The sequence below is a fragment of the Haliotis asinina genome, chromosome 4, assembly GCF_037392515.1.
Source record: "Haliotis asinina isolate JCU_RB_2024 chromosome 4, JCU_Hal_asi_v2, whole genome shotgun sequence".
Taxonomy (NCBI): Eukaryota; Metazoa; Mollusca; class Gastropoda; order Lepetellida; family Haliotidae; genus Haliotis; species Haliotis asinina.
In genome coordinates this window covers 27,298,559-27,313,691 of record NC_090283.1, presented here as the reverse complement: position 1 = coordinate 27,313,691, position 15,133 = coordinate 27,298,559, and the positions used below count along the sequence as shown (strand labels likewise).

The 15,133-nt window shown below is 37.9% G+C and overlaps 1 protein-coding gene across 1 annotated transcript in view; it reads left to right on the top strand.

The window, feature by feature from the left end:
* The window catches only part of LOC137281442 (transcription factor Dp-1-like), a 31,100-nt gene that overhangs the window by 7,768 nt on the left and 8,199 nt on the right, over window positions 1-15,133 (top strand). Inside the window, exons 3-8 of the mRNA XM_067812670.1 lie at window positions 9,802-9,856; window positions 10,166-10,257; window positions 11,690-11,811; window positions 12,719-12,893; window positions 13,897-14,040; window positions 14,481-14,549. Of these exons, the coding sequence (XP_067668771.1) occupies window positions 9,802-9,856; window positions 10,166-10,257; window positions 11,690-11,811; window positions 12,719-12,893; window positions 13,897-14,040; window positions 14,481-14,549 (657 nt within the window). The remainder of the gene's footprint in view (window positions 1-9,801; window positions 9,857-10,165; window positions 10,258-11,689; window positions 11,812-12,718; window positions 12,894-13,896; window positions 14,041-14,480; window positions 14,550-15,133) is intronic.

Below are 15,133 nucleotides of genomic sequence, written 5' to 3'. Positions count from 1 at the left end.
GAGTTTTAGAAATTAAGGTATGGTTGCTGAGATTAATTGCAGTGGCCTTGTAACAGCATGACATCTACATTTGTAATTGTACATAACATAGTTTTGACACCAAACTCTTCACTATGTGTGCTAGTTGAGAACAGTTTTACGCTGCTTTTAGCAGTATTCAAGCAATATCATGGCCAGGGATGCCAGAAATAAGCTTCACACATTTGGCCCATATGGGGAATCAAACCCATGACAAACATGACATGACAAATGAACACTTCAACCACAAGGCTACACCTGCGTTTAACCGTTGACTATGAATTTCAGTACTGTTTAGTATTTCTTGTTGGAGTGTACAGTATCAGAAATTAAGGGACATCTCTCACAAGGTTTTTTGCACTGAGGACAAACACACAAAAGTTATTATCCAGCCTCATGTAAGAATGTCCAGTTTTGATTGGTTCACGTGACTTTGCTAAAATCAGAAAGGAGTGCAAAAGTCATATCCTCACCTCAGTGACCATGCGAAATGGAAAAAGCATGCACCTCCAAGCTTTTAGTTATGTATGCTGCACGGATGTCAACATCCTTGATATATCCAGGGTATACATTCCAATGAGTCTCCACTAAACCCTGGATGCATCTACAGGCCCCTTTGCTCGCTCTGCATTTTCACCATAACCAGTCAAATAGGCTGCCGTTACAACCGAGCTTGCCAGTGTCAACAAAGATGGCGATCGTAGCTGCGAAGGTTTCAGATATACAATCAAATTAATAGGTCTGAATCTTTAAAAAAATATGTGCAAGAACCCCTACCTCTTTCAGAGAACCTCTGCATGGTTTCCGTTGCCAAGGTTAATCGGTTAGATAATTTGAAAAGCAAACTTGAGTTGTGATTGCTTCACTCAACTTCCCCATGTTGACTCCTGATTGGATAAAAAGCAAACCAAGGGAGGTAACAAATTTATCGGGCCTTCCCATAGATGTGTCCAGGGTATAATGGAGACATATTGGAACGTATACCCTGGAGATATTCAGGATGTGAGGTCAGTCGATCAGCTGGTATCAACATGTCAGCAAGGAAACATGAACCGTGGCATCTCACATAAGTAAAAACAGGTAGATTTGATGCTTATTGTTTTCTTTTGATTCAGTGAAAGCATTCTGCTAGATAAATGCGCTATCACATCATGTCTCAGGGAAATACTGGGTTTTATCAGTTCCGAGTAAGGTTGTATGCCTGCTCAGGGAATTCAACCTTACTCGGGATTGATAAAACCCAGTATTTCCCTGCGACACGATGTGATAACTTAGAACTGCACTTGAGGGAGGCACGGTGTATTCATTTTTCTAAATTCTTGATAAGAAATGTAAAGGTCCTGCAGTTAGGTAATTTTTTAATCTTTCAGAGCTGAATACAAAACCATGTCATTATTTTACAGGACGTTCATGATTCCATGAAGGTTTTTCAAAACTCCTAGTTTTGTATGTTAAGCTAAAACCACTGTTAGGACTGATGCTGTCTTAGAAGGTATGAGGTCTATGGACCTGTAATAGCATGAGTTATGTGACTTCCATGCTGTATTTAGAAAACTTGTACATTTGTAAAACTGTGAAATGCTTACGTTTGGAAAGTCATTTAAGTTGTGTCAAGTCATGGTCATTCACAAAGATTTACTAATGGTTTGATTGAGAAAACATGAACTATAATGTGAAGATTGTGTACATAGCACACCACTGTACTTGACATGTGATCGCTGCCAGCTATTTGTCAGGCAAGTGTCAGCTAAGAGCTTGGTTGTGCTATAAATATGAAGTCTGTGTACCATCCTTTGGAAAAATGCATGTTTTCATTCAAGGTGATTATTTAGGTCACCTCACCATGTTAACTCGGTTAATGGTTAACTGAATGCGACAACCAACAAGCCTGACCATAAAATTCAGTTAGTCTTTCTCAGTGATAAATGACAACAGTCTTGTGAAGTGACAAATGTTGAAAACTGCTGTCTTGTCCAGTTTGACCAATTACTAAACTGAACTGAGCTTCCTGTATTTTACAACTGACTATTGGACTGTCTAGTAAGCTGACATTTGTTGAAAGTTGCTGACTCGGCCATTCTGAACAGTAACTAAACTGAACTTTACTTCCTGCATGTTTTGACTGACTATGCTTGCTGGGCTAAAGTGTTTATGAAGTGAAGTTATTTGTAATTCCTGTCTCATTAAAATCAGGCCATAGTGCTCAATACTGCTGCACAGATCAGTGGACATCAGATCATGAGATGATAGATCACATCAGTACAACCTTTCATCTGACAACAGCATGCATTTGAGATTGTTCGTGATTCACAATACACTGGCAGTAACTTTCAGAATGAAAACAATCCACTAAGGGTCAAGGAAAGAATAGGCCCGCAGTGTTCCGGTAAAACAGGTTTCAGTGGTCAGTCTTTATTGATTCCTCGTTTGTGTTGGTTAGCTGTCAAGCACAGGTTAATTTTGCTTTTGACCAGATAGCGACTTTCTCTTGCCCATGCACAAATTCCTCACAAAGTTCCCAATGAAGCAGAAAAAAATGGAAGAATTTCACAAAACTGGAATGGTATTAGACTAAACAACCTACCCAGGTTGCCATCTAGGGTGCCCTGATTGTCAAGGAGCCAGCTATGCTGAAGGCATCACTTGAGAACTAATGTTTGTTCAAGAACATTATATTTTATTCTGTTCTTACACTTTATGAGCTGCCGCTGGTGTAGTGGACATAGGCTTTGGTTCTTTCAGCAACAAGCTTTTGAAAGCTTAGAGTTATTGTTTCCAGATGAAACGTATAGCACTACAGCCTGTATTGAATAACAAGTTTTTCTTTTGTGGTTGAACTTGTTACATGTGTCACAATCAGATGTGTCCATATTACCAGGGCAAGAACAGTCTTTGTCAGACAAATCTATTTAATTAGAGGCTGCCATTACTTCTGCATTGTCAGTTAGCTAATGAGTCTGGTTTATGGATGAAATATGAGTCCCCGGATTAGGAGAATGTAATCTATTTGAACAGACATTCGTGACTACAGACTATTGCCCTTGAACAGAGTCAAGGAGCAAAGGATTGCCTCCACAAACTGTGAACTCTCTCAGTGCAGTGTTAAATTTGGAGTTTTGAAGTTTGACAGTTCTGACTTGGTTATCTTTTCATTGAAAATATTGTGCATGGCTTTACACAACGTGCAAGTGTGCATCCAGTACTCACAAATGTAGAGAATAACATGCAGAAACACAATTCACTGTCTAGAGGGATACGAAATATTATTATTTGTACCCACAACACATCTGTCACTTTACTCAGAGTTTGGTTGTTTCTTTCAGGGCAGTTCCGTGCATTATTTCTCCCACCAGTCCATATGATCTGTGATTCATTCCAGGCTGTAAGAGTTATCGAAACATACAGTTCTCCTAATTGTTACTTTCCAGCACCTTGCATAGCCTGCAAGGACCCCTAGAAGTAATAATTGGGGTCCCCACCAGCTCTGTGCTTATGATTAGAGGTAAAACCATGAATATACATCAGCTTTTAGAGATTACAAGGTCCTTGATAGCACAAGTTGGAATTTATTGAAAACTGTTTTATTGTAAAAGTTTCGGTGGCAGTGAGTTACTACAGTTGATATGTGTTAAATTTGTTGTGATATAGCATTGCCATCAATGATTTACTGTCAAATACTGTTGTGTTGAAGCTGAATGAAACTTGTTTACTTGAGTTATCACAGATTTGACACAACTGATAATGCAGTCTGAATTAAATTCCCCAATTCAAGACAACTCATTTATGCAGTATGTATTCAGTCTCAGAAATAAGGCCCATCTGAACACTTCTTCTCCTCCAGAGGGACACCTTAAGAATGGGTCATCTTGTGCTAGACCAGTGGTCACTTGCTTTTCCAAGTAATTACTCATCCATGGTTGGTTAATGGACAAACCTGTACGGTTGTAAAATGTTAATCAAGTGAAAAGGTTCTGAAAGACAACCATCGTTTTTTCATCACCAATAACAGTTGGCTTAGCTGAAAAGTTAGGATTCCAGAACATTCAAACAAAGATTTGAAAGAATGTATTACACAGACAGCCCCTTTTCTTCAAACAGGATGATGGGGCATTGGAAGTTTGTTTGTCAGATCCAGTTGTGGATGAACTGTTGACCACACCAGTTACATCAGGTTATGGTTGGTCCCAGGCTGGATCCAGCTTTATTGTCCTGTATAAATCATCTCACACAAAGAACCTGATCTAGTGTGTGTGGATGAGACCAACCTGTGTTGATAAGCAGGGAATGTTTACAAGGGGCCAGTCACCCAAAACAGGGAAATAGGGCCTCTGCATTGTTAAGACTGGGCATTTGGGAGGAACAGGGGCCATTGGTCCTTAGGCTAGTGTGAAGGCATTAACTGTTTCATGGACCTATGAAAGAGTAGTTTTGCAATGTGTACATTATGCTCTCATTGTAGTTTGCAGACATAATAATTGTTTTACATGTTTTTATTATCAGTCTTAGAAAACCTAATTTTAAAATCAGAAGTAGGATATGTGATAGTTCATTGTGGTGTGGGATATGTATTTGTTTTATATGTTGCTGTTTAGAGATACTTTTTAAAATAAAATAGGTCAGAATCTGTGTATCCAAAACATGCACAAAAAATATTTTGTGAATGTTTTTATTATTATTTTTTTTCGTGAAAACGGAGGTTTCTGCATTAAAACGACCAGTGCTGACTGGCTTAATTTGTTAGCATTTATGGAAAAGTCACATGCATGTTTCTTTGAAAAACCTGTATTGATAAATGGCTAAACGAGGCTTAGGACTGTCTGTGCTTATTCTTTATAGTTGCTCAGGTTAAACAATAAAGGGGGCACAGTATTATGGTTATGTTAGTAACTTGAGCATTATTCTTTCCACAATATGTATCACAAAATTGCACTTTACAGTGCTAGCTATATCAAGTGATCCCAAACAGTTTGTATCATTTGTTCCGTGTTATACACATCACATGCTTTCATATGTGTGTATAATTTCAAAATGCAAGATCACAAAGATACAGGATTATTTTCATTTACATTTGTTTTGTGTTTTAGCATCATTTCATAATCTTCCATCACGTTTCACAATTTTCTTCTGTTACATGTCTGGACAGTATACACAAAGTCCACACAAGTAATCAAATCATTGATTCTCGTTAAGAACATAGGTACATTGTGAGAAAGTGTTTGAAGTTACATGTATATGTTTTCTTCACATTGATTGTATGGCTCCACTAACTCTTGTCAAAATCCTCTGGATAGTCATCGAATTGTACACTGATATTTCAGATTTAATTTAGAATTAAAGAAAATATTTATTGGAATAAAACTTTAAGAATCATAACATAACAATCTCATTCTATATCTGTATCTTTAGATGAGTGATATATAATGGGTTGCATGTATTTTACACCTACTCGGGAAAGTAAAAAGCTCGTGTTTATGTATGTGAATGTTAAAATGGGAAATATTACACTCTGTACTAAAAGTTTTGAGACAACTAGTCTGTGCATTGCTTACAGCATCTTTGTCAGATTTTAGTGTTAGTATGTTATTGACTGTTATTGCCTAAGCTCACAAGACCAAATTGAAAAATGTGAGTTTGGAGCAGTGGCTAAAGTCTCGGACAAAGTCTTAGGTTAAAAGATGCAAGGACTAAATCAATCAACAGTGTTACCACGTAGTAACAAGAAAGAAGAAGACAATTAACTCCACAGGTAGTCAGTACTTCCTGAAGGTCTTATAATTAATTAAAATGCTCCAGAACATCCTCACCAGTGAATTTGAAGTATGTCGGGGAGGGAGAAAATATGTTCAAGATTTGAAAATTGGCAAAAGGACTTGAAACAACAGTTCACTATACTCCCTAATTGGCTGGCCTAAAACACCAATTTACTATGGCTAGTTAACACTAATCCCACACCCCAATCTCGCCCAACAACTTTTAGTGCAATTGGTGTGTCCTAAGCCAGCTTGACTGGAGAGTGGTATTGTTTGGTGTGGATCATCACCAGGCCATAGAGCATGACGGATGCTGGAGCAGACAATGGAGAGAGTTGCTTCTGTGACTGCTGAGCTCATCTGGACGGGGCTTATCAACACAAATACTGCTAATGGCACTTGCACCTAATTACATAGCTTGCCACTCACTCGACTAGTAGGAACAACGTGGAAGACTGGAAGGAAAATCTCACTGTAGTCTGTTAGTTGGATTCTTGCTTGAAGGGTAGGTAGGATGTAGATTTTGAAATTGAAATGTTTTCTGGGTTTGTTGAATCTGGAATCTGCTTTTGTGTTACCTCTTGACAACTTACAGGCTCTGTTTGAAAGTTGTCGTGGGTATGAGCGTGGATGGATGGATACACATGGTGATGAAGAAGAATGTGATTTTGTTTCATTTGTGGATGTAAATATGTGCATGTTTGGTGTATTCATATGACAAAGATAAAAGAAAAAGGTCTTCCCTGAACAAGCTAAGATGACGTTTTGAACTTCTAAGGGTGTTTATTCAACCAGAGTGAGTTGGTTGTTGGAAACCATGTGTTTGCAGAAGGAATGACATTTGCAAGTGAATATCAGTGCTCCTTGTCATTTTTTATGGTGATGTATGCTGAAAGTGAGTGATGAGTTAGGAGGCCATGCTTAATATTGGGCAAGGATAGGATTTCAGACATGCAGACATTGAATGACAGCTAAGTGTTTAGTGTTTGTCAGTCTCTGTTGCTCCCAAAATGTTCCTATCTTCTATGCAGCAGGACATTTTCTATTTTGATAAATGCTTTTCCATGGGATTCTGTTATAGTATCTGAAGCTTTAGGTCCTATTGTTGAAAATAGGGACCTGTTATAAAAGGTTTCATCTTGGATGTTTTTGGTATGTTTTAGAATGAGAAAATATTCAGTGGTTTGTAATAACATGCTTTGCTGCTGTTCGGTTACTAAGGTGTAAAATGTATGCATAGATGTTTGCTTTTGAAACCTGTTGATTTACCATGTGCTTGATGTCAGTGGTATAAAATGTCTCTCGGCTGACTTATCTAATGAGGCCAATACAAACAGAACTCTCTTTACTTGGGAAATGATGCACTGTACTTAAAGTGAAGCCAGTGTTTTATCCAGAAATGATATAAAAGCAAAGCCACTGCCCATCCTAGAATCTAAGCATTTTAGAGTGGGTGAAATATAACTCAAGGTATGGCCAATCAATAAGAATTGGGTTGATCATTGGTCTCTGTTGCCGAGATTCAACAAGCATAGTAGGGGAATTTCCAGCCGACAGCTAGTAACCAATGCTATAGCTGTGGTTCTTTTGAAAGCTGACTGGTGTCTCTTTGTTCATTCCATCACACATAAACTGGGGTCACAGAGGCGGTGAGTGACTGGGCCAAGCGAGAAACACCTGTCACTGATTATAATAAGAAAGCCCTAAAATGAAGGCGAGACTGTCGGGTCAACTTGGGGTGGCTTGCTTGTTGTGTGTACTTGGCCTTCATCTTGGTTTGTGGAAGTAGTAGATGTCATATGCATTGGACAACAAGCTGTTTGGTGTTCATAGCACATGGACAGTAGCTGTGGGGTTTGGGGGATTTTGGAGGATTTTTGAGGTTTGTGTGTTTCTACCAAATGTCTCTTTAGAGGTAGATATTTTGAATATGGCATGTTTTTGTTTTCTATTTTTGTTATTTGACAGCTCATCATTTTGAATGTTTATTGGCATTGTGTTGTTAATGAACTGATCATGTGATGATTTGATTGTTATAATATAACATTTTATGTTATGTTTTGGAAGTTGTCGAAAATTTCCTTGATCATACTGATAACAGGTGTATACATTAGGTCGTTTGTTTTCAAAGTCATGATTTGAAATGTTTGTTAGTAAATTTGTTTGTATTTGTGACGTTGGTTTGGTTTTTGAAGTTGGTGCTGTTTCTGTCCCTGGCTATTTATTTGTACAGATTGTGACAGCCTTAGTTTTACCTTTATTCACATGTCAAATCATGTTTTTCATTATAACTTGGGTCTTTTTTACATTAACGTGTACACCCTTCTATCGACCTTGTCTGTCATATTTTGTGTATCATGTGAGGCTACATTTGAATGACAAACTATTATGATCTGCCATGGCTCCATCTGATCGCTGGCTGAAGTACTCACCACAAGAGCTCTGACATCAAGTACTCAATTGGTGAATCGATAATACAGTAATCTGAGTTTTGATAACAGATATCATTGTCATTGCTTGTCAGCCTACTTGACAGATTATACTGTTCTGTTATTTATACACTAGATCACCCTAATTTTTGAATAAGGAGCTTGAAATTGTCTTCAGAGTGACATTTTTAAGGACGTCTGGTCATGCTTGCAGGCGTCCCTGCAGCTGCTGTTAATGTCATCTGAGCCCTATTCTCTGAACCACCTAGAAATACTGTATTTCTTGCAGTGGAAATGTAAACAAGATGCAGAGTCATTTACTCACCATCAATAGCCCTTGCTTTGACTGAAGGTTCCCTGCATAATCTAGTGGGTGAAGTGTTTGTCATGCCTAAGATCCAGTTCGATTCTCCACATGGATACAATGTGCAAAACCCATTCCTAGTGTCCCATCTTTGATATTGCTGGAATACTGCTAGAAGTGACGTAAAACTAAATTCACTCACACACTCACACACTCACACACACACTCACTCACTGAAGTTTGCTGGTATGCTGTGGTATAAATGGAATACTGCTAAGAACAGTGTCTGACCCTACTCTCGCTTCAGATGTAATACCAGTGGGCTTTATACCTTGAGAGGGTTAGGTCTTGTATTTCTCTGAGGAATAGGCTGAACACATTTTCTATGCTTAGTATGTTCTGTAGTGATTCATGGTGAGCTGGAACTGTGGGTGTTCCAGCTTGATCAATTTGTTCCGTCTCCATTTCCAGATAGTTTATGATGCTGCTCATATTGTTGACCGCTAATCTCTCTGTGCTCATTTGATGAATTGTGTGCTGCTCATTAGAGGTGTGACGATACAGAAAATTCACGATGCGATACGTATTGCAATATCTTGAAAAGATACAATACGATTCAACTGACATCACGATATGCTATCTTTAGTTATTTTCTTTAAAACATACATTTTGATATGAAGTAAGGGTGTAAATTGTGACATAACGGTTGATTTCTAATGAAAATTAACAATTTGTAAGGTCAGCCATGCGTATCATGATGCGAAAAAAAGTATTGATACATTTATCATTCAATAAAGTATCGCAATTATCGATACTACGATATATCGGCACAGCTCTACTGCTCACATTGTCAGCATCTGGTCTGTCTGATCCATCATCCATCCCCCAGTGCTCAAAAGTGTATTCAGGATGCTGCCAATTCATTGGTGTCAGCAAGATTCAGCACCTGTTTCCTATTATCATCTGTGCATATAAACAACAGCAAATTACATGCTTAGATTGTCCATTAGCATTGCATCAACAAATACACAAGCTTTTACGTTCACTGCATGTTTGATGCAGTTTGTCTGTCAGTGTCAGGGAAAACATTGTATTGAACACTTGAACTTTTTAATTTACAGTTGTTTGCCAGTCCAGCTTCAGTCACAATTAAATTAATTATTCTGTACTTTCCCTTACAAGACATTTCAGAAGTGTTTATTCACCATAGATGAGTTGATTTGATTTGATTTGATTAGTGAAACCCAAGTGAGCTTTTGCCAGTGTGAACATATTGAGTATGAATTTATCTTTGTTTCAGACTGGCATCATTGATTCACATGGTGAATTGCGCGGATTCAAAGACCATAAAACACGTATGTATTTCAGAAGTTGTTGTTGCAATTAAAGGTCAAGACTGAAATACTTGCAGAAGGATAGTTTCTGTCTGGGTAGCTGATGAATTATGGGGGAAAAATCTCAAGAAATATTGTTTGCTCTGTCATCCATCTGAAAATTGTTTGTATGCAGACATCATATTATGTTGCTGATATTAACCATAGAAAAATGCAGTCCTCAGCCTTTTGAATTACTGTCTTCTTAGTGAATATTGAAAGTGAATTTAAACTTTTATTTTGATTTAACCAATATAAAGATTCACGTTATAATGCATTCTTTGTTTTCAGCCATACTTGTTGCTGTGCCCATCGCCTCACCAGCCAAGATGTCACCTTACAAAGTAGAGCCACAATTGCTTCCTAAAGCCATCAATGCACAAGTAAGAATGATACTATTATTGTTGGGGTCAGCGTAGAGAATAATTCAGAAGATTCAAGGTAACGTAACACAGTATGGTATGCATTTACAACTTCTTTATTATTTACAACATGTTTCTGTTCTGTTCTGTTCTGTCATTCACCTGATGAAGTGCAAGAAGTAGCCTACAAGCATTGGGTTGTAACAAATAAAGACGTAAATCCATACTATATGTCGTTATGTTAAAGAATGAAGTGTTCGCTCATCACACTGAGAACCCTGGCTCAGTTCCCAACATGCGCACTAAGTGTTAAGTTTAATTTCTGGTGTCCACCACCATGGTATTTGAGAAGTACTGTTTCTAAAAGGGGTGTAAAATCATATCATCTCACTCATTAAAGTTTAAGTTCATGATAACATGCTGGAACAGTTGCAAATGTTCAAGATGATACATGTGAACGTCATCATGGTTCATGCGATGTCTACTATGGCTTCGTTCCGTGAAGTAGTCTTATTGTTTTCAGTGTCAATAACTAATGACAGTCAGATTACAAAATGCTGTAATTTCACACGGTCTTTGAACAAAATGATTTTATGGAACAGGTATGCAAGTGTGAAGTGGTATACTGCGGTATTAGTAGAACGTAGTTTTTTGCCTTCAGTTCGATGTACCGTAATGCAGTACATCCAGTATTTTCCTTTTTCATGCCATCATTTTGTCATCCTATTTAAACCTGTTCAATAATGAACAGTAGTCAAAGTCTATCTAGGTTTGGGTCTTGTCAGTTTTCTGCATTATGATCATGTTTCATGTGAAACAGACTGACTTGAAGGCTTTGTATTGTAATACGTGCCATACCCTGGTAAGAGCATACCGTTTCACCCCTACTGCTGGTGTGATTTTACTTGATGAGAGGTCAGGTGTTATTCCCAAATTTGTATCTGTCTTCTCCAAATGACATTTAGTGACACAATGCTCAGCGTTTGCCCTTGGTATAAGAATGTAGCAGTCATTATGACTCCCTGGTGTCATCAGAGGCAGTCATGGTCACGTTTTGGGGAGTCAAGTTCAATCAGTGTTTGCCGTTGGGTTAGAAAGTTAGGAGTCATCATGACTTGTCATGAGAAGGAGTCATGGACATTCTTTCAGGAGTCAAACACACATATTTTCTGTGTCATGGGAAACACGGAATGTTCTATTTGAAGTGTGCTTACCGGTAATAACATAATTATGTGTTCTTCAAGATCATTGGTCACCAACCTACACCAGGTTCACAGTCTGTGATGTATGTAGCTTGGTAAATACCAGATCATACGTAACTGTTTAAAAATAATCTATTGTCTAATCATCTAGAACTTCATGTCAGAGGTATTACCAAACTGTCAAACTCAAGTATCTAACAGATATAGGCAGGATATGTCATTGATTGATGTATATGTGTCTTCACCACCAGGGGTCACCACATATGATAGCGTCCAGTCCTCGACATATGATGCAGGTTGATCCAACCTCACCCTGGTCAGCCAAGAAGCGAGGAGCAGGGGAAATAACTATAGAAGCTGATTATGGGGATAAGTAAGTTCCATTTCACAGCATTATCTTGGTACTTTTTTAGTACTGTGTCTTTAGCAAGTGATATTCTTAATTCAGGTGATTTTATACCACAATCCTTTAGTCATGATACTAACTTTATTCACTTTTACCTTTCTCTCCACATCAAGGTGAAGCTTGGTAGATTTGTTGAAGAAATGTGTCTCAGCACTCCTGCACTCCTGCACTCAGCATTCCTGATTGTCATATGTCTATTTTGAGTTTGATTTGACTTACATACCTTGATCTTGCACAAGCGTTCTTGCAAAAAGTATTTTCTTAAAACATCAAACATCATCTCTTCAGAAACTGCTTAGCTATTGAAGCTGAAAGTGTACCTGCCTGTTCCTACCAATGTTGACATCTGAATTTGCTCAAATGATTCAAATACAGTTCTTAATATGGCTGCTTTTTGTCGCCATTACTTGGCTGGCGTCATTGTGCAAAATGTAATGAATACTGTAGCCCATGCTAATTTAGTGGTGGATGTAGAAAATTGTATTGTTTAAAGTCTTAGTTTTGCCCTTACACTTTTGCCTTACACTTCAATTTCTTCAAAGTGCATCTGGGCTGTTTAGACAATCTTTTCTCTGAAATTATCTGAGGGAGCCAAATCTGTGACTGGTTCTTCAAGGTACCATCTTTTATTGTTCAAACCTGCTGTGTCCAAATTATATTTGAATTATATTATAATGGTCCCTGGGAAAGTATTAACAAATGTAAATGTTAATGCTGAATGGATTACAAGTGAAGTATAAGGCAACTGACATACTGAAAATTGGCTGTGATGACACTATGAAACATTCTGTCCAGCACAAGGTCAACTCCTGTCAGAAATGTTGCAGATATTGATGTTTGTTGTAAGCTCCATTGATGTGTTTTGTTGTTACAGTAAGCGGGGTAAGAAAGGAGAGAAGGGTGGGAAAGGTTTGCGTCATTTCTCTATGAAAGTCTGTGAGAAAGTGCAGAAGAAAGGTGTGACTTCCTACAATGAAGTGGCAGATGAGCTGGTGGCAGAATTCACAGACCCACGCAACATGTCGCTACCACCTTCTGACCAAGTTAATGTAAGTGTTTCTAGGATAAGACTTTAATAAGTACTTAAATCACATGCTCACACAAAGTTACAAGGGCACGTTAGTATTAGTACCCTTCAATAATCACTCACTTACACTTCAGTGACAAAGTTTTGACATTCAAGATCTTAGCACAGAGAAAGTCTTTAGTTACAGACCTGTGAAGATCTGGGTTAGAATCGGTCTTCAGTAATCCATGCTTGTCATAAAAGGCGGATAATGGGATTGGGTGGTCAGGCTTGCTGACTTTGTTGACACTTGACATCAATTCCCAACTGCATAGATCTATGCTCTTGCTTTTCATCACTCGTAAGTTCCATACTTTAACGTCACTTGAAAATCAACAGTGAGTGAGTTAAGATTTATGCTGCATTCAGCAATATTCCAGCTACACAGTGGCAGTCTCTGAATAATTGAACCTAGACCGGTCAGTCCAGTAATTAATACCTTGAACATGATTTTGGAATACAACCAGCAAGCCTGACGACCCAAACCTGTTAGTTGCCTCTTACGAGGCATGGGTTGATGAAGATCATTATAACCCGGTCCTGAAAATTAACACAATGACACAAGTGCTTTGTAAAACAAATCCACATACTCTTTATTAGAATCTGGTTAATAGTGATGACTAATATGTTTTTAAAGAGTGAGTGATTTGCACTCAGCAATATTCCAGCTGTGTGGCGGCGATCTGTAAATAATCGAGTCTGGACCAGACAATCCAGTGATCAACATCATGAACATCTATCTGCGCATTTGGGAACCGATGACATGTGTCAACCAAGTCAGCAAGCCTGACCACCTGATCTCGTTAGTTGTTTTATGGCAAGCATGGGCTGCTTAAGGCCTATTCTACCCCAGTACCATCACAGGTTTTTAAAGAACTGAGACTTTGAAGTGTCAGTATTAGCTTAATATATACAATAAACATGGCATTGTTGGGAATGTATTTTTTAAACATGTATGTGAAATGTGTGCTTATATTTCTTTACAGGCATATGATCAGAAGAATATCCGGCGGCGAGTCTATGACGCCCTTAATGTCTTGATGGCAATGAATATTATTTCTAAAGAGAAGAAAGAAATCCGGTGGATAGGCTTGCCTACCAACTCAGCTCAGGAATGCCAGAATTTAGAGGTATTACCTTGGAGCCAATTCTACAGTCTTGTCTGTTACAAGTTAGTAGGTCATCCATGTAACCTGCAATTAACATAAATGTTAGCATTTAAAAAAAAGGATTATTTGTCTGATTGGCATTATTACCAGTTATTATGTATAAAGACTCATACTTTCTTACAAAAAGATTGTAACTTAGAATTGTGTAATTCCTTCATAAATTATGAAAATCAAACTGAAAGCAGTGTGACTCCAGCTGAATTTGTCACCTTATCATGTCATTGTGTATGCTAGATGCTCATGTTGTTAACCACTGCTTGGTCTGGTCATGGTTACTTACAGGTACTATTCATATTGATTTCTCTGGTGATCACATATACAATCAGACAACTATCTGTGTAGTAACACTCTTTATTAGACTAAACAAAAAAATGTTAAAACTTTTGGTCCTTTCCTTTCAGATGGAAAAACAACGAAGGTTAGAAAGGATAAAACATAAAACACAACAGTTGCAAGAACTTATTTTACAAGTAAGTATACGTCAGCACCAGGTCAGCACGATTTAGACCCTAAATGATTAATCTGTTCCAGTTCTGAAATATGTTTTGAATTGTTTAGAACCCCCAAAATTAAGGTCTTTCCTTGCCTGAAAACAGAGAGAGCGTTTGCATGAAGGGTTTTATTCTGACAGTAGAATTGCTATCCATGTGTGTGTGACAGGGGGTTTCCATTTCACATGTTGCTTTCATGAAACTTACCCAGAGTTGTCTCCCTTGAATGGGGATTTACAAGACGCACGATGCAAGATTATGGATTGGTTTAAAAAGCATTTGAATGCCAGTTGATAAATAAGATTATTGATCATGAATTACAGTGAATGAATATTCCATTAAGAACATATATTTTGTGTATTCTTAATGTTAATAACAGAAAATGAAATCTATTTTTGGATCATTTGACTGCTGAAAAACTGTAGTGCTGAAATGAAAACGGTGGTAATGCTCTTGTACTGCATGCAAAAGACTGCATTTTTAACAGCTATTTTCTCATACAGAGGAATAATCTGAATACTTTATCTGGCTAACTGATGAAGCTCCTCAGAATGAAACATTAT